The sequence below is a fragment of the Varanus komodoensis genome, unplaced genomic scaffold, assembly GCF_004798865.1.
Source record: "Varanus komodoensis strain SLA01 unplaced genomic scaffold, ASM479886v1 scaffold13_3, whole genome shotgun sequence".
Lineage (NCBI taxonomy): Eukaryota > Metazoa > Chordata > Lepidosauria > Squamata > Varanidae > Varanus > Varanus komodoensis.
The window spans coordinates 14611109-14632193 of NW_025335409.1; the positions used below are offsets into that span (position 1 = coordinate 14611109).

The window sequence follows — 21085 nt, forward strand, 5'->3', positions numbered from 1 at the left end:
TTCACAAACAAACATTGCAACTGGGAAAACCATAGCCTTGACTATACGCACTTTTGTTGGCAGGGTGATGTCTCTGCTTTTTAGTATGCTATCTAGATTTGCCATAGCTTTCCTCCCAAGGTGCAAGCGTCTTTTGACCCCATCTGCGGTGATCTTGGAGCTCAGGAAAATAAAATCTGTCACTACCTCCATTTCTTCCCCATCTATTTGCCAGGAAGTGAGAGGACCGGATACCATGATCTTAGTTTTCTTAATGTTGAGTTTCAAGCCAACTTTTGCACTCTCCTCCTTCACCCGCATCAAGAGGCTCTTTAGTTCCTCTTCACTTTCTGCCATGAGAGTGGTATCATCTGCATATCTGAGGTTGTTATTTCTCCCAGCAATCTTAATTCCAAGTGGTGATTCATCTAGCCCCGCCTTTCTCATGATGTGCTCTGCATATAAGTTAAATAGGCAGGGCGACAGTATATAGCCTTGCCGAACTCCTTTCTCAATTTTGAACCAATCAGTGGTTCCATGCCCAGTTCTCACTGTTGCTTCTTGACCCACATATAGGTTTCTCAAGAGACAAATAAGATGGTCTGGTACTCCCATCTCTTTAAGAACTTGCCACAATTTGTTGTGATCCACACAATCAAAGGCTTTAGCATTTTCAATGAAGCACACAAATTGTTGTCTGTCTTGAAGATGGAAATCTACCGGGAGGGGAGAATCCCAAGTCAGCTAATGCAAATGAGCCAGACTTGCGTGTTTTGATACACTCCTATTTGTGCCTGTACGCATTTTAAGTTGCACATGTTTGATGTGCAATTGTAAAATAACAGAAAGGGACAGGAGACCACTACATCTCTTATAAAATATAAACGTATTAATGAAACAGAATATTCAGTAGGCATCATTTCAGATACCATTAAGAATGGGTGGGCAGAAGACAAGTTGTGGTTCTTGCTTGATACACATTGTCCTTAATGTGTACAGCAACCTCAATTATGACTTCTTGACCTATATGGCTTCTACTATTTCCACCTAATAAATGAGTGTGAAATAGAACTATGCTGTAAATGTGTGTATGCACAAACTTTCCTTCCTATAATTGAATATTCAACAGTCATTGCATTATATGCAAACATTACCAACTAATGGAATACCAAACTGGTGAGCTAAACTACAAGATGTCATTTTGCTTGGCCAGTTATATATTTTCAGCTAATTTCTTGAAGCATGAAATGTTGTAGCTTTTGCATTTAATATTCCTAGACAGTTAATGGAGGATTTGTTTATATACATAAAAGGAATAGGAGGTACCTGAAATAGATCATTTATAGATTTACATATTTTGGTGCTGCATGAATGACTGCTGTGCTCACATACACTGTATTTACACAGAACAACAAACCATAGTTTACATTTACATCTTAACTGGGCAAACTGTGTTCTCTACAAACCAAGGCACAGCTTTCCGACAAACCAGGACGGCAAACCTAATTCAGATATGGATTAGTTAACATCTGAACCAATCCAGTGAATGTGAAGAATCAGACGAGTTGCTTAAGCTATATCACTAACACGTAAAATTTAGATCATGGGTCTTTAAACTATGGCCCGCAGGATGGATCCAGCCTGCCATGGCCATCTATCCAGCCCGCGCCGCCATTTGCCGCCCGCGTGCGCTAGCTGCGCGGATGGGGAGGTGGTGGCTTGCTCACTCGGAGATGGTCTCCTAGTGAGCGAGCAGGCCACTGCCTGCCTCCCGTACGCACGCTGCTCCCTTGCAGCGTAGGTGGGGAGGTGGTGGCTTGCTCGTTCAGAGATGGTTTTGGACTTGCTGAGAGGTCTCTGAGCGAGCGAGCCACCGCCACATGCGCCCGATGCTGCCTTGCGCGCGCCCAACAGCCCACGATGGTCACCACAGCCTTTCAACTGACCCCCTATTGAAAAAGTTTGAGGACCGCTGGTTTAGATACTATGCTGTCACAAACACAGTGATAACTGTATGGTAGTGACAGTCAGAAACAGCAACTCTGTGTATAGTCAGTGCCCCACATTGAACTATCAGGGGTCAGAGGAATCACCTGAGAGCAGAAAGCGCCTAGATAAAAAGAGAATACGGTTATTTGTTGCATTGCTATCACAATTCCTGGTATTTTGCTTGCTTCTAATAAAATACAAAGCATGATCAGAACACATTCAGAGGAAATGCTGAGGCAGAACTGACAAGTGAAGCAATGGGTCACGACTATGAAACTCACCAGGCACAAATGAAAAAGGAGAGAGAGTGCAATCTAATTTCATTACATATGGAAATATCTTATGAAACAGACCTAGAGTAATTCTGAAGATGGCTGACAACAAAATTTGATAATCATTAGCTAGTGAAAGAGTTAGAGAGGCTGTTGCCTCAGGAGTGGCTGGAGTTTTTTCCAGGTTACAGAGTTACACTCTTACTCCTTTCCTGGAAAAGCAGACCATGAAGGCAGCTCAGTTTAGTAACATTCAGTCAGGTCAGTTATGACTTGGAGCTTAGAACAAATGCTAAGTGAATTTACAGGAGCAAAATTCAGTACAGGCTCATTCATAACGAATCCAATTGGTCTAATAAAACTATTCGGTCACATGTTTGGGTAGGATAATAGGATAATAGCAAAACACTGCACAAAGTCGCAGAATATAGGGCTAGATTCTGAAAGAAATTATTACTACCAGGTTTTTAGACCCCAAAACTGTGTATGCCAGACATGCATATATCTTTGTTGAAAGCTCAGAGTGTATCCATTGAACTTATTTGGGGTTTTGAAGGTGGTCAGAAGAAGCAAGCATTCCCCGCACTTCCATATCTTCTGCAAACTAAGTATAATGTCTGATGGATGACCTGTTTCCCCCCATAAATAGGGGCTAGGGGTTGAAAGACTGGTAATAAGCACATCACCTTGCTGTTGTGCCAGTTCTGTTTCCAATTCTATGCAAATTTGGCAATACCAAATTGATGGCCCTATGAGAACTGCTTTAACAACTATATTTATAACTGTACACACAACATGCTGGCTTGGATTAACAAACAAACAATGGTGACTTCTTTTTAATCCTGTCATGTTCCTACTGCCATATCCGAAATTGTCACATCATTTGAGCTCAGATGGCATGACTTATTTCAGGGAGAAACAACCCTCAAATTAACCACTGGTTATTTGAGGGTTATATAATTGTCTGTATAATCAATTTACAACATGGAAACACTGGCCATCTTACAGATGCTCTGAAAGCTAATTAGCATTTCTTGATTTTTCAAGGAGTTGCAGCTATGATCCAAAGAGGGCTAAACGTGCCATATCCACAGATAGGGCTAACTTTACAATTTTTACGGCTTATTTCTAAGGAATCAACTCATCTATTTAAAATGGATAGCACACTCCTGCTTTGTTAATGCCCCTACTGGATTGCAACCTACATCTATAAGCTGCCATTAACACTATCATTTTGGACTAATGGATCCTTAAGCCTAATAAAAGTCAATTCGCAGACATTTGTTATTCACATTCTAAATGAAATAGAATGTCCTGACTCAATCAAGACCTAAGAGAACATACTGACTCCTTGGTTTTATTGCTTGTCATATAGCTATGACCAATATTTTACTGAGCAATAAGCAAAGATTAAATACTATTTAAATGAACAAGACAATAAAAGAAAAATGTGCAGAGAAAAAAAAATTAAAGTACAGATCCTTGCATATGAACCTCATTCAGTATCCCCCATCAAAGGAGAAATGTTCACCCAGTTGTAGTATTCATTGCATTTCTCAGTGAAAATAACTGAACTGTAATAAGCCAGAATTCATGGAAACCACCATAGATATATAAATTAAAACTCAACAGAATTGAATTATCCTACTAATACCATAAATACCCTAAGAGCACCCCATCCAAAACCTCATTGTGCAGTCTCCATTTTTCATGAATACAGCTTAATTAAGGTAGGCACCAAAAGCTGTCCTGCATATATAAAAGATAATGGCTTAGATAATGTTTTCACCCGCAGTTGTTGTTGTTTTAATCAAACAAAGCTGTAAAACAGTATGTACAAACAACCTATTTGTCTAAATATAGTACATATACAACAGAGACACACATTCCACTTGTTTTCTCTTACTAGTGTGATCTCATGTAGCACATGCAGTACTTTACATGCAAGAAAAGCTACTGCATGAAATGATAAAACTAAAGCAAACATTCTTAATATATTCTAGGTATTGTGCACAGATTACTGGAAAAAATAGTCCTTTGAAAAATAACTCTCCTTTAAAAAATAAAATTCACTCCCATATGCATGAAGCAGAGTTTAAGCTCAACATCACTGACCAATCAAAATTAGTGAATGCACTGCATCTCTCTGCAGTGAAGGAAAGCGACAAGGTAGGCTGTCATTCTGCACAAGCTGCCCAGAACAAGCTTTCCGAAGCAGCAAAGCTGCTCCTCTTCAGAACGGCTGAACCTCTGTGTTGTCTCTGGAGACCAGAAGCCTTCAGTATGTTAAATTACTTTCATTATGCATTTGCAGATGCTTATTGATTCTCCGGTAGGAAGTGGGAGACTGCAGCATGCTCTAGGAGCAGAATTACATGCTGTATGCATGAACCAAACGCTGAAACAATGGCACAGCACAAACACAAATTTTCATTAAGGTCCTATTCTGGAGAGATGCTTTTTACCCTCTTCCCCCTGTATTCTGCTAACAAGTGAAAAAACAAAACCACAAACAATGAATCCCACCAAACTGGAACTGCTCCACCAGCTTCGAGAATTTATTCAGCCCTGAGTAGAGGTAAGGTACATTCCTTATTACTGTACAGAGCCTCAGCAGCGTCTAAGAAAAGGCTTTTGTGAAGGGGGAAAGATTACAGGTTCAACTTAAAATTATGATTTGACTTTCTGTTCTTATGTTTGATGACACACACAGTGTTAGTATTCAAATATGTTTTTTCCCATTTAAAAGGCTAAAATCTTTAATAAGTGTTTTGTCTGTAGATGTATAAGATGTGAAAGATTACTGTTCTTGTGCCAAAAAGAGGTTGTATAGCTAAGGTACCAGCTGCTAAATATTTCTTAATGCAGTTAAAAGGCGTCATTATTAAGGCCATTAAAATATTGTACAGCCACATATGTCACAAATAAATATTCCAGAAATGGTAATATATGCTTCTTTGTGGAGGGTGGGCTTTATGACTAAACCCCAACTTGCTAATAGGAAAAATAAGGCTCCCCCCATTTTTTTTAAACACAACTCTGTTAAATGCTTTGCTACTGAAGGTATGCTGGAATAAATGTATTGTACATAAGCTTATACAGAGTAAGGAATTTTAAAGGCATGTGCAAATTAGGTTGAGCTGAATTCTCATGAACCAGCTGAGGCTCTTACATGGTCACATGAAGTCAAGTGTAATCTAGTATCTGATTAAAGGTATACATTTCATGCTACTGATGAATGTAATTAAGAAAATAATGCAAAAGCATTTCCCCTTTCTATGCACACACACTTATTGCTACTGTCTCTTTGCTTTTAATATCATTTAGAATATATCTAGCCTAAACTGATCCAACTGAGAAGCTATGGTAGGGAAAACTTCCATATTTGAAAATATTGTTACTGTTATATGCTTCCTACAAAAATAGGACTATTTTACATTATCTCACAGAAGACATGTTACACATCACACAGTCAGATGAAAGAAAATGTTATCATTCATATCCAAATTATAATACTATTCTAATTATCCTAGAATCTATTTTAACATGTTTCTCTTTCCTTTGAAGGGTGCACACCATCTAGTTCAGACTTTTTATTGACAACAGGAAGAATACAGTTGCCTGGGGATCTTCGTAGCAGTTTGTACAAGGTTCACCACAGTGCGCTTATAATACATGTTTTTAAACAGAAAGGATTCAGAACAAATCTAACAGAGATCTGGATTACTTCTTGAATGGTGTATAATGCATTTGTATACACTGAAGACTAAAAGGGCACCTGCTCAAATATCCAAGGAAAGGAGATTAATTCAGTGGCTTATTGCTAAAGCAAAATGGTGATCAACTCCTATGAAGGGATTTATAACATAAAACCAGAACTGTGGATATGGCTGATGAATGAAGAAACAGCAAGACAAAACTTCCCTGAAGGAATATATGTATAACATCAACTTGCTACAATTGGGATCTAAGCAAGTTATAATACTTCTATAGAATATAATTTGGGTCACTTGTTACAGTGACTGAAGTTTAAGAAAACTATCACAAACATGCCAACGTAGTTTATGGCTTCCAAGAAACATACAGCAACAATTTCTATGACAACATAAAGACTCCAGTCTAATTAGCAAAAATATTGCTGAAATCAGTGTACAAAAGCAACAAGAGGATATCTAAGTAGGTTTCTAAAGGCTGTTATCCAATATCAATTTTTATTTTGGTATCTCAGGGTGGGGATTAAAAATGGTAAAAAAATATCAACCACTTACAAAAGTGCTGCTATCCACTGCTGGCTTTAAAAATTATCATATACTTCAGGCTCTGGTCTGTAGATACATATCAGGCAATTAAGTCTTTATTCAATTTTTTTAATCTTTTGCTGGAGTGCTGGAACAAAAAGAAAACTAAAATACTCTACAAGACAGGAAACAGATCGCAGCCATCTCTCTGTTGCCAGGTGGAAAGCATGTCAAAATCTGTCAGTGACACCATGTATGAATTTATGACAAGCTGCTACAGCGAACTGAAAGGCCCTTGAGGCAACACAAACAGGTAGGTCAGAAGCTGCATGCGTCCAACCTCTGCTTAACATTTATAGAAGAACAGAGCACAGCTCTAGAGATGCATTTCCTTTTAATTACCTTCCCATCCTGACACTGCTGCTTCTATTTAGCTGAACAACTAACTGATGCAACCACAACCTGATGTTTAATCTGTCTGTCTAAAATTTGGCACATGGATAATTTTCCGTTTTTGTAAGAATTCAATATGCATGTTCCTGCAATTGACTCTTGCAGAGTCAGCCAGGGTATGGCCTGCATCACCTTATTTCCCTCTAATTTGTCTGAGCTTCTTGTTAACCCATGCAATAAAACATACATTTATAATACATTTCAAATAGCTATTAAAACATGTTTGTGACTAAGGCCATAGAAATTAGCTGAGCAATTCTAAACTTGCACATGGTGAGAGTGTTCTTAAAAGGTGGGATTTTTTTTCTTTTTGCTTTATTTCACGTGCAAAGACACATTAGTTTAAAAATGTCTTTAATAACTTTGCCTGCTAATTCACTGTGATTTAAAAGCCTGCTGTGGAAGTTTCTAAAGGAAAGGATTCATATCTCCAGTTTCATTTAGTTCATTTTTAATGAAAAGTTAGGGTTGAACGATGATTTAAAAAATCGGGGAAACTAGGTTTGTCAAAATCTCCCAGTTTGCAATCCTATGTACATTACCGAGGAGTAAGCCAGAGTGAGCACTATGAGACTTTGAGGAAACATGCACAGCGTTGTCAGAATGGCTACAGAACTGAAAAAGTTCATCTTTCAGAAACAGTTTATTACCAAAGTGACTCACAAATATTTCATGTTGTAATTATAAAATACAGAGGGTGTTGTCATATCATGTCATTCTGCTATAATTAATGCTATTTCACTAAATAATGTATCTTTGTAACTGGAGAAATAAGATTTTCTTACAGCATTTCATAGAAGTCCCCTCACACTCACTCACTTAGGTCTGCTCCATGCTATTTCTGTATTCTCGTTTACTTAGAAAACAAAAAAATATGTTGTGGTTAAATCTGCTTCTTTCATGCAGGCCAGTAGCTCAGTAATTCTCTGCTAACAGCCAGAATCTGGGCTAGAAATGCTAAGAAACTCAGCACATTAAAATATGAAATAATACAGTGAAGTGTTCATTTTCACATACCATGTATATTTACACACATTGACTGTATTATTATATACACATAGGCCCAATTTACTGCAGATACATGGAAACACACAAATAAAAGAAATTTCCAATTAAGCAACACTATGCTATTTCAATAACTTTTGAAAATTGATGTGGCAGATTCCTAATCCAAAGAAAACTTTCAGGATGAGGATATCATGTAGAGATAAAAGTAATTTAAAAAAAACACAGTTACCTTTCTACCACAGAAGTGCTACATAAAATTATTTGTTTTTCAAAGAGTTTGGAGCAATGCATTCATTCAGTTTGAATCTGAAATATTGTCATTGTGGCAACAAATAAACAAAAGGGCATTATTTCAAAAACAAACTAAATACAGTTTGAAATTCTGTGTTAAAGTTCAGTGAAAACCAAAACCTGATTTTCTTTCAATATGTAAATTAAGAGGATCTAAAATCAAACAGCTTTCTATCTTCTCTCTCATCTTTCAGGAGAAAAACTTCCAAGAAAAGAATGTGTTTCTCTTCCATTCCAGAAGTCAACATGCAGTCTGAATCTAACATTACAGTTCGAGATGCCATTGATGACATCAATACCAATATGTACCAGCCACTCTCCTATCCATTAAGCTTTCAAGTTTCTCTCACTGGATTTCTGATGTTAGAAATTGTATTGGGACTTGGCAGCAACCTCACTGTATTGGTGCTTTATTGCATGAAATCCAACCTAATCAACTCTGTCAGTAACATTATTACAATGAATCTTCATGTTCTTGATGTAATAATTTGTGTGGGATGTATTCCTCTAACTATAGTTATTCTTCTGCTTTCACTGGAGAATAATTCTGCACTGATCTGCTGCTTCCATGAGGCTTGTGTGTCATTTGCCAGTGTTTCCACTGCAATCAATGTCTTTGCTATCACTTTGGACCGATACGATATCTCAGTGAAACCTGCAAATCGGATTTTGACAATGGGAAGAGCTGTGATACTCATGACATCAATATGGATTGTCTCTTTTTTCTCCTTCTTGATTCCATTCATTGAAGTAAATTTTTTCAGTCTTCACAGTGTAAATACTTGGGAAAACAAGACACTCTTATGTGTGAGCGCTAATGAATATCACACAGAACTGGGAATGTACTACCACCTTTTAGTACAAATTCCAATTTTTTTCTTCACTGTTATAGTAATGCTAATTACATACAGCAAGATACTCCAGGCACTTAATATCCGAATAGGCACAAGATTTTCCACAGGACAAAAGAAAAAAGCAAGAAAGAAAAAGACAATTTCTTTGTCCACACAACATGAAACTACTGATGTATCACAAAGCAGTGGAGGGAGAAATGTTGTCTTTGGTGTAAGAACTTCAGTTTCTGTTATAATTGCTCTGCGGCGGGCTGTAAAGCGACATCGTGAACGACGGGAAAGACAGAAAAGAGTCTTCAGAATGTCACTGTTGATCATTTCGACTTTCCTTCTCTGCTGGACACCAATTACAGTTTTAAATACTACAATTTTATGTTTGGGCCCAAGTGACCTTTTGGTAAAATTGAGATTATGTTTTCTAGTCATGGCATATGGAACCACCATCTTTCACCCTCTATTATATGCATTCACTAGACAGAAATTTCAAAAAGTTCTGAAAAGTAAAATGAAAAAACGTGTTGTTTCAATAGTAGAAGCTGACCCTATCCCAAATAATGCTGTAATACACAATTCATGGATTGAACCTAAAAGGAACAAGACAATTACTTTTGAAGACAATGAAGTAAGACAGAAGTGTTTAGTACCTCAGGTTGTCACAGACTAGAATTCAGTATTCACTGGTCCATTTAAAAGGAAACATAAAAACATGCTGAAGTAAATACTGCCAAATAAGGATATTTAAAAGAAAAGGAAAAGAATTGGTTAGACTGTAAATGTTTAACATACCACTTAATAGAGTATGCCTGTATATTCTAATTCTTCATTAGTCAAGATGTGTGTTGCATGGCAGTTTAACGTAATACTATGTGTATATTTTGTCAATACTTTGTCTTCTAATATACATCTAAGTAAATATTTTCTTAAAAAATAGCCTTAAAGCAGTGTACATGTTAACTATATATATGAGTTGCTGTAAATCTATAAAGCTCTGTTTTGAAGCTTTCTGCAACAATGAGATAGTTCATTGAAAGTTGTATGACATTAAGGTCTTTAAATCTTAGTAATCTGTTTTAACATAATATCCAGTTTTTCTCAATAATTTTCATTTTTTTCAACCATTAGAAGCATGAAATTGTGTGTCCAATAAACTTCAGGACAACCACTTACATATACGCACACACCAGCTTTCTGAATTCAAGCTAATCTAAGATGTGTGCTTTTATTTAAAACAAATACCTGGCACACTAGCACTTTAAAGACTAACATATTTATATAAATGTGTCTTCAAAGGCAGGACAAGAAGTGCTTTTACAACTAGTTTTTATTAGAAGTATGAAAATAGTCTGAAGAAAGTCTGGATAAAATGTTACCATACATCAAGGAAGAAATACACACACAAATAGAATAGTAGGAGAGTTGGAAGGGGCCTGTAAGGCCATCAGGTGAAGCCTCAGCTCTGCCTTCCACCCACCCAGCTGCGAGCCTGCTCCTTTCCAGCTTAGCAAAGGTGACTTGAGATGCCAACTCAATGTACAGCTATGCAGGCAATCTATTCCTTCTGGAATTCTGTGTAAGCTTACTCAGGATATATCCAGTGAGAGCATGTTTTAAGGCACTTCTCAAGCTTTCATACACAGTGTGTCAGCCTGGAAACAGTAAGCACTGTCATGTGCTGCCAATGTTCTTGCTTCACATGTTCAAAGCTATCTGGCTTGCCGTCCAGAAGGTATTAAATCAGTAACTTCGACTCAAGGAAAGAAGGCACTTCAAAGTTTTTCAACTACAACAAAGTTTTCATGCTTAACATTCTCAAACCCTTCCAAAATCCCTGTATTTTTGAAAGGTTGATGCTGCACTCTACAGAATTCAGAACCCAGCATTGCTCATCATTGGAGCAATGATCTCACCATATCCTACAATCAGCATTTGAACTTAATGAAGAAATTTCTATCCCAGGTTAACGAATCAGATTAAACAAGCCCTGAATAATATTGTTCTTACTTGGTAATAATCTTTCCTTCCGTTCAGCCCTTTCTACTAACGGTGATATGTGATCAAACTGTCAGATGGTACCTGTTAGTTTGCACAAATGCATCAGAAGGTAACACTGTAAGTGTTAGTGTAAGTCTATCCAAAAAATAAGTTTGTTGGGAAGCATTTTGTTTATTTGACAGGATCCAGGTAACTTCTGAGGAGCACTCATTTCTCAATGATGTGGGTATGGTAGCACCTTCCAGTTCCTCAAATTAGCACTACAACTTGCCCAGTACTAATGTAATAAGAGAAATTTTAAACATCATATGAAACATAGTTGTATGAGTTGGACTGATAATGAATAACCCAATTGTCTCCTGCCACTTTTTATTATTATCTGACACCTCTACTCATCCTAAGAAAATAGGATTTGAAAAATCACCCCATTTATTTTTAGAATTTTGTTTTTTCTTCAAGCCAGCTAATGCTTATTGGGCAGAATGAACATTTCATACAGCAATCTTGCATGCATCAACATAAGTCATGCAATCATCTTAAACTGGATTTAACATGTACAGCCAATGTGCTTGTGGAAATCAATGCAATCTGTAGATCTTGACAGGTTGCTTCTGGTGTGTCACACTGTAATTTGGACTCTTGATTTTCAAAGTTGATAAAGGGTAACTTCTGATCAAGATAGTGAATGACTTTTAGGAAGAAAAGAAGTTAGCCTCTCTTAATACATTTATTGGGTCTCCTCAATAGGACATTACACCCTTTGGGTGCCTAAGTTGCAAGTGTCTTAACCCTCCTTGGTGGGCAGGACTGACTCCCAGAATTCCTGGATGATGATGCTTTGATGTTTGAGCCATTTAAATTTGGGCTTTTAACTTGGCTCAGAGATGGTCCTTACAAACCATTTGGAGGTTGGGGGAAATAATTTCATCCCATTTCCCACTTTGTGGAGTTGCCTGATCTACAGTGATGAGAAGACTTTTGTTAATCTTGCAAAGGAGTCAGCTACCCAACATTATGTCTGTGATATCAGAAGGATGCATGCAAGTCTGAGAAGCCACTCCATCCAGGTAGCACTAGTTCAAACATTTGGATGTCACTGAGGGATTTGAAAGCCTTGAGCTGAATGATTTTGCAAGACTTGGGAAAATCCAGTTTAAGTTTTGTCAAAGTTTTCAATTGATACATTAAAGGCACAGATCAGTGAAAGAGGTCTCAGAGTCTCCCTTAGGAAAGAGACAAGCTCAAGTTCCTGTTTCCTATCCGTGGTGGGGTGGTAATGATTCTCCTTCAATTTAAAATAAGAATGTCACAGAATGCATGGGAGGTGCAAAAATGCAAACAATATTCAGATGTGCATTGCAAACAGATTTTGTTACTTGCAGCTTAATGGGTATGTTATGCAGTGGTTTGCAGTACAGTTTGGGTGGATTCAGGAATCAATGGTATCTGTTCAAATGCTTCCTTGCACTTAATAAAGTCACAAGTACAAAGTGCTCTTTGACCACATGGTAGTATCTGCATTACTTTTGCTCTGCTTCCCTGGATTTCTGAGCTGTAAAAGGACGATAATGCGGAGCTTAACAAAGCAGTCAGTCACAGACAATCTCCTCCTTATGCAATTTCAGATGCCACAGACATAAGCTTTTAAGCTGTGATCTGAATCCATCCAAACTTTCAGAATGAAACCTAGAATACCTTACAAACAGGAGAGTAACATGAACACCATTACAGCCTAACAAAGACATTGCATTTTGCAGATTGTTCAGTAATTTGATGATCTTTTGATAGTCCCAAAGTAGGCAGCAAAAATAGGTGGTTTATCAAGCCTCTGAAAGACTTATCATGTTTAGGTGGTAGGCTTTATTTGGCTTGGTTGGTCAGCTATTGTACAGAACTGCATTTAACAAGCCATTAAAATGACTTATGCAGCAAGGGACTAATCTAAAAGACAAGATAATTAGTGAAGAATGGCAGCAGAAAATATTACTAAGGATACCTGACAGCATATTTTATGCTAGCATTAAAGAAAATATGACAATGGAAATGAAAGGAGACTATATCATAGTGGGTTTTTTTTTAAAAAGCCCTGTATACATGCTGTTCAAACACATTAACAATGATTAGAGGTACTAGAGTTGCAGGAAGATTGTTTTGAAATATTTCTACGCATGGCAAACCAAAAAAAATCCCAATAACAATAAATCAGGTTTCATTGGCAAAAGTCTAGAGCAACTCAGAATTTTTCATCAGATAAAATAATGATAGCACCAATTCCCATACAGAGAGAGAGAGAGAGAGAGAGAGAGAGAGAGAGAGAGAGAGAGCAAGGCTAGATGTTGAAGTATTTTTATTGCTTTAACACTTTTCCCTACCTGATCACTACGATAGATGTACACACAGCCATTATCCACTTGATTCTTTAAATTCTGTGGAACCCCACATGGGATGCAAGGCCTATCAACAGCAGACAGTATTTGCATACTGTGTCTGCTAACTATTGCCCTGCCATATAACAATGGCAGATACATTTGCAAGTTCCTCTATAGTTTTATAAGGCAGTGGATGGATTTCATAGTAGTGGCCTATAGAATGTACATAATAATTTTTTAATCAAAAATATAGTATGCATAATTAAATGATTAACAGGATACTAGGACAAGCTTAGTAGGGAATGAATAACAATCAGCTAATAGCATACATACTGAATAGTGGAGAGTTGAACATGTAAAAATTTTATGATTGATACCCTTTTCCTGTAATAGGATAATTTACTGCCAATGTATATTTTTTAAAAGAGGAGAGTAGGGTTTATTTGCTTTACATAACAAATAAAAATCACCTCAGATTCTATGTCTTTTATCCTAAGATAACTTAAGGAAATACATGGAAGAAATGTTCTTATTCCACCCTTTGAAAAATGCGGGTGGAAAAATGCTGAATCCCATGGCTGGTGGGTGGATGTTGAGTGCTGTTGGGCCCTTTTTATTAGATTACTAATACTGTAGTAATATACATATATTGTTAACACTGTTTCATTCTTGTAAGTGTTGCATCTCTTTGTCATACTGTATATATTTTGCATGTTTTCTTTGTCTACCTATATATAGTAGGAATGGCTTTTAAATACTCCCACCTATGAAAGTTTGAGGCTAACAGCTTCATCCCCCCTCCCCTTTCCCCTTAAAAATAAGTTCCACTGGGCATTCTTCCAGGAAAATGGATATAGGATTGCAGCCTTAGAATAGGAATGCATGAGAATACACGATGAACAATTCTGTCTTCAATTTTTTCGCCAGTGTTGCTCCTTCCTGCTTTACTATCCTGGTCCAGCCTGGTCCTCAGAAAAAGAACAAAATAGCAAACAAACATGCTATGCCCATGACCAGCTGTTCAAAGCAAGGTGTCACGGTTAATGAGCAGAAAAACTATTCAATTTTTTTAAAAAACCCTTTGAATGCATTATTTTTTATCAATCCTGTAGTAGTTTCCTGTTGTCACCCCTCTCCATTGCTTGGTCTGGCTCCACTGCTACAAAAGCACAGAACAACAATTGCATCATGGCTGTGCCTTTGCCCCTGTGACTTCAGTCAGAGAAACTAAGGATTTCAAGAAGCAGGAGCTGGTAATTAGGTTAGACAGAGTCATTTTCATGAGGTGTGAAATTGAAATGAATGTTCATATTTGATTGGTAGGTAACCTCATTTTTATGAAGCTGTAAGTGTAGTTTTGGCATGCTTATGATGAGATTTAATTGTAACTATACTATTTTTAAAAGATAGAGAGAAATTAGTATTTTAAAAAATCAATTTAAATTTAAAGATCTGTTTTTAAACCACTGATTTTTATCTACCCTGATTCACACAATCACTTCTGCTTATCAAAGGGATTTTCATTAACTTTTGTTCCTACTGCAGTTCCTTCAGGGAAATTACACTCCTCTCCCAGAGACCTCCCAAATTTGGAAAGTGCTTTGCTGGACAACATAGTCAAGCTCGAGAAGCCTTCTTTGAATCTGGCATTTTATTTTATTTTATTTTATTTTATTTTAGCTTTAGATTACTTTGCACAACTCTTTAGCATTTCTAATTGTATTGTCTGAGCCAATTTTAATTTGCAAAAGCTATAAAAGAATATACATCTGAAGAGTCTTACAGATTGATAGAGGCACTCATGAGATCTGGCATTAGATGATAAAATACTAAAAAAACTATGTTCCAAGTTGACAGCCTCTTTAAATGTTTGATAAATGTGTTATATTTGCAATACCATTAGTTTATTCCAGCACTGCCTTTGCCTCAGCAACTCTGCAATCTCTCAGGGTGAATGGGAACAATGCCTATATCAGATAGCATGTCCTTGTTTCTCTTATCAGTCACTTTAATGAAATTGTCGATTGCTCTTTAGTTATCTTACTACCATCTTTAATTTGGTTTTCCTGTCCTCCTTTGATGGAGGGATTTAATTTGATGGTATGGGTACTATTTTACTACTGGACATTATTATTTTAGCAGTGTTCTAGAGCTCTGTTATTCCACATACCTATTTTAACAGCGCTATCCAAGCTATGTCTAGTCAGACATCCTACTGAGTTCAGTGGGTTTTATTCCTAGGAAGAATGCATAGGTTGATTTTTCATTGTCTAAGAGCGTTCTTCACCAAATCACATCTTAACTGAGTGAGTGGATATAAGAAGGCATTTTTGCCAATGCACACAGTCCCTTCACTCCTCCCTCCAAGTGAGTACAGGAATCAGGATGCAATGCTTCATCTGACTGTAGTTAAACTGTGGTTAAAATCTTTGAAACAAGCTGAGCTAGAAACTGTACAGACTGAGCCTGCTTCTCCTAAAATTCAGCATTCCAATGTGGATGCTTCAGACTCTGTACATAAACAGGAAAAAGAGGTGGGGTCAGAATTTTCAGCTGAAATTCCAAGGCCAACAATGACTGAGATAAACCAAATAGCTGGTGTGAGTTAGACTGCCTCTGGCCTGGGAGCAGACATGGTGGAACAGGGAAGGCCAGAGTGGGATGGATGTAACCTAATAAGCTCTATTGTCTGATGCCAGATTAAGAGGGATAGCCAATTAAGTAACATCTGGTGTTCCTGCCATCTGGTCCACAAGCAGCAGGAACCTCCCTGAGAGTGGACCTAACTCCATTTGGTAGAGAAGGAGGGAGTGGAATTCCATTTGGAATTAACTCTTAGTATGGGCAGTACTCTCTCTAATTCGCTGACTCTAATTGGCTGCCTTCTTCTACTTGATAGATGGTTTTTGCTAATGACCTTAACATCTGTGTTGCAAAGCCAGTCCTAACTGACTCACTTCAACTTAATAAAAGACTTCAGGAAAAGGAAAAAGGTGAAAGGTTGCAGGGAGAAACTGACTCACAGCAGAAAGCAACTTCAAAGCATAGTTTATAATAATGGTTATCCAGTCTGAAGAAAACTATACGTAATTGAAGACTGCCTGGTTTGTTTAGTCCAATCACAAAGGGAGAAGAAAAGGTGTTGTCTGTGGTGCTGAAATGCTTGAGCATATCTCAGTTTATTAGGTCAAAATATGATTGTCTGACAGACAATCCAAAATTGCCAATGTGTCCAAGAAAGTGTTTTCCCTCACAAACCGAGCTGTTTCCCCTAGAACACTTGGCATTACTAGAACAAATGTGTCCTGTGTTTGTACACTCCGCACACCCTGTCATGCTTTATTTGCTCAGTAGCTTCCTTGTTTTTCCAAAGACTGCCATTTCCCCCTTAATTTTAAATACACCAAAGAACAGTTGGACAGTTCTCCACAGGCTAGGACTACTACTGTGTCTCTGAATTACTAAAGTTGGATAGGGTGGTACAATGACTGACTCTCTTTTATTTCATGAGAGAGGCCTGTTCAGAATCCCCCCACCCCCAGGGAATATGGCTTCAACTTTTCATTACACCCACAACAGGGTACAGAGTTTTATTATAGCAATGGATGTTCCCTGATTCTATAATTCAGATGACACAGAGTTTAGATTACATGGTGAAGATTCCTCACTCACATAAAAAACTATGTTTGAGGAATACTCTGGCCCTCACAAACCCATTTTTGTTGGAAAGCTATAATCTGGGTTAATTCAATGTTTGCAAAATAACTTTTGCTGACATAATCAACAGAAAGCAATTTTTAAGAACAGCAGCTACAGAGTGTGGGCACGCACATGCATACACAACTATTCACAAACTGAAAAGTTTAACAAAAGTGTTGTCAAAACCTCCACCCTTTGATGCATAAAAGACAGACTGCATTTTATTATGCTTTTAAAATATATTTGATGAAAACTACATTATAAGAGAGAAATAAAATATGGGGGGGGGGATCAAATTGAAAAGATTCAGAATGCAAATATGCCAGAAATAAAGAAGAAGACATCCATCTTGTTAGTGGCTGTATTCATGTAAATATCATGAAATATATTATACCTATTAGTTTATATATGTATTTCTATAAAGAATATCCAGATCATATATGCTAGGAGCAATCTCAATTATCTGATCATTGATCCTTATATAGCTAAAATAGCACCATCCATTCAGAACAGGGAAGAAACAGCAGCCACAGATTTGTAAAATATTAAAAAAAAAAAAAACTTTAGACAAACCTCCTAATAGGGAAACTCCTGAAATAGTTCAATTAAGAAGGAAAGTAGTGGCCACATTCCATGGAGAGGGCATGCACGGAAACATGGGGTCAGGGACTATTCTGAATGGAAGCACTCCATGCTACAAGATTTTGTTGCAGGTTCTACTTTGTATGGCTAATACCGTAAGTATGGTGGACCTTCCTTTATTTGGAATGGCTTAAACTGTTCAAATAGAGGCAGAGGGTTCACACAATACAAAATAAGCATACAGAAAGAAAACACATCTCTTATTAACGAATGGAACCATGCAACTTTTGAAACATGACATTAATTAAGCAAAACGTCCGCCCCAAGACCATTTCCACTATACAGTGGGAGACTACAGAAAACATATACACCACACACCAAGCCATTTATGTTAAGAAATTAACTGCTACAGCCCTAAATCATACACACGAGAACACAGAAACTGGGTATGACATATTTAACCTTTCAATCTTTAAAATTTAACCGTTTACCAGAAATAAATAGGGGTCAAATTGTCCCCCGCAGGTCCTCTACAGGCTGGATGATGCCCTGCCCCACCCAAGTCTGCCATTCGCTATTTCATGGCCCTATCAGCATGAAGAAATTGTCTCGGGATGGACTGGGAGAAGTAGTGCATACACCCAACAAAGGCACTCAACTAGCAATCCTACTGCTCTTTCCAGTGCACAAATGGCTTTCTGTAGTGTGAGCTGCTGAAAAGCCCCAGGAATTTGCCCGAGAATCAGTGGTCACTCTTCCCAGCACTAGGCTGAATGGTTTTGTGCCTTTCCCTGCTGTTATTACTGATCTCAGTTTGGAGGTAAACACAGAAATGGCCTATGGAGGAACCCAAGGAGGCTCTATTGTCCATATACAGAACCTCTGGTTCCACATCCCAACTTCCAAGATTTAAAAACATATACCAATAATACCCTTGAAGGGTATTACATCTTGGCTATTACTATTTTCACATTTCCAGTCCACTACAAGTTCATCAACCTTGCCAACAAACCTATGGAGAAAGCAAAACTATTTTGCTCAATAGCTGAGATGATTTTTTTTTTTCAGAAAAATCGGTTCACAGTCTCCTCTTACCAGAGGTCTTCACCTTTCAATGTAAGCACACTGAAATAATAAAGCATCTTAAAGTTGCTGTGAAATTATGTCCCATCCAAATAAGAAGACTGCCTAACACAAATGACAGAGATCAATGTTTGAAGGTGTGTCACGTCTGGAATGAATATATTTTGCCAACAAACTAAAATAATCAAGCACCGAACCTTTTTAAATGCAACAAAAGCATTCTGACTCAACACCACCTTAAATATTCCCTGCTGAGCTATTCAACTGCTATGTGTGGTTAAACACAGGCATCCACACCTTAGGGAATATTTATAATAATGCTTCTCTCAAATCCTTTGACACTCTCCAGTGTGAAAATGGACTTTTCAGCAGTCAAGTATAGAAGCGCTATTAGTTCAGACTCTGTTTTGAAATGGCTTGAGGACAAAACTAAATAAAAAAGAAACAAAAAATCAAAACGATCTTGTATGCCATCTGAAATAGAGTAATTCTCCTGTGAATGGAGTATTCAATAATAGTGAGAAAGGATTCACTTCAAGTTTCTCAGTTGAATATATGACTCCCCTAGAGAGAACAGAGAGCTTCAAAGAATAATATTCTTGCACTTATTTTAGCAAATTACCTCATCTGTGGAATGTTTCATACAACATGCTTTAGCACCTATCTTATTTGAGAAAATACACACATTTGGGTAACACTTCTCATTTAGAGTCAATGCAATTTTAATATGTTCAATACTGTGAAGCCATTGAAAAGGCAGGATGTTTGCTTACAAAGCACAATTTAAAAGCTTCAGTTGAGACATCCTAATGTATGAGAACCATGTTAGATTTCATTTCCAAAATTTAAAACAGGCTTTCCACATCCAGGACTTTATTCTAATGAATGTAGAAGACAAGCATAATTTTTTTACATGATGATGAAAGCTAAATGCTAACCTCTCTAAAACAGGGCATAGTTGCCCTTGAACACAGAACAGTTATTGATACTCATTGTTGTTTAATAGAGGATAAGTATGCTTTGAGGTACCCTGGTGAAATCAATTTTTAAGCAAATCCATACAAAATCACACCAGAATTTGAGAGGAAGGGTGTTCTATATTCCCTTTATATTGTTTTCATGGATTTTATTGGGTTTTGTACTTATTCTGAAGATTCACCAATATGAGATTTATAAGAAAATGCAGACCAGTTTCATGCATCTCTAACAATAGCTCACCTTCCCCCAAGTCCACATGGCAAAGTGCTGCTGCTTTTAAAATAAAGACATTTTCAAAAGCAGCGTGTGATTTTGAATAATGGTTTGCTTTGCAATAAAAAAAAAAAAGATGTCAGATGTCCCATAACATATGACCAAACTCATGAAAATGTCTAAAGTCATTATTTAGATTCTGGCCATACTAAATCAGTAAAATAAAGGGTCATTCAATATACATCAAGACGTTGAGGCACGCTTAAAGGAAGATCAGAAGATTCGTATCAACCTAACATTAATAGAACTGCTCTAAGACTGGCAGCATAACACATGAATTGGAGTTTAGTTAGGAGAACATGAAAGACCTTAGGGGGGATAAAACGTGCACTGGTTGGGTTCACTTGTGGCTTTAGCTTGTGGGGAGGAAAGGCAATTCACAGAAGCACTATCTTACTTAGAAGATGATTTCTCATATGTTCCAGGCAGGCCTGGAAAAAACTACTCTTCTGATTCTATGACAAACAAACATACATTTAGGCATGGGATCTGTTTTTACAGAGTTCATACCCTTGTATTGCACTGACCTAAGTAGGTGTGAGTGGACTAGAAGAATTATTTCCTGGTCTACTACCTTCCTACTGTGGCCTTTCCTGAAAGGCTGGTGACAGCGCAATCCTGGATTTAGCTTCAATAAATCAGTTTAGGACTGAACACACTGTTTGTGCTAACTGAAAGGATGCCAGCAGATCACTTGAGTATTATCTATGAAATTCAAGGATATCCAGCAAAGGTCAAACACAAGCGGCCACAGAAGGGCTTGAGAGGGGCATGCTGTTTTAATGGCTTCGAAACAAGATATCTAACACTACTGCCAAAGTTGCACCACAGGAGCCACTGAAAGAACAGACTATATACAGGCCTGTAAGAAATGAGCCAATGGCAACCCAAGCAATATACTAAACTGCATTTGTGTCCATTTATTGTTAAAGATGGCATGTGACAACCAGCCTCTTTCTTGTCTTCTCTCCAATTCTCTTTTACTGTATTCCCTGGATTCCTTTCTTTGTTTTAAACCACACATT

The 21085-nt window shown here is 37.4% G+C and overlaps 2 protein-coding genes across 3 annotated transcripts in view; one reads left to right on the forward strand and one right to left on the reverse strand.

Moving 5' to 3' along the window:
• Positions 1-21085, reverse strand: part of COG5 (component of oligomeric golgi complex 5) — a 164811-nt gene that overhangs the window by 116569 nt on the left and 27157 nt on the right. The gene's annotated exons all lie outside the window — the stretch shown is intronic.
• GPR22 (G protein-coupled receptor 22) lies at positions 6514-12158 on the forward strand. The gene is made up of 2 exons (XM_044423291.1): positions 6514-6791; positions 8425-12158. The coding sequence occupies exon 2, from the start codon at positions 8447-8449 to the stop codon at positions 9746-9748; it is 1302 nt and encodes a 433-aa protein (XP_044279226.1). The 5' UTR covers positions 6514-6791; positions 8425-8446; the 3' UTR covers positions 9749-12158.

What these genes read in the sequence shown, in the direction of transcription:
- GPR22 (XM_044423291.1), top strand. Translation starts at nt 8,447, where the DNA reads ATGTGTTTCTCTTCCATTCCAGAAGTCAACATGCAGTCTGAATCTAAC.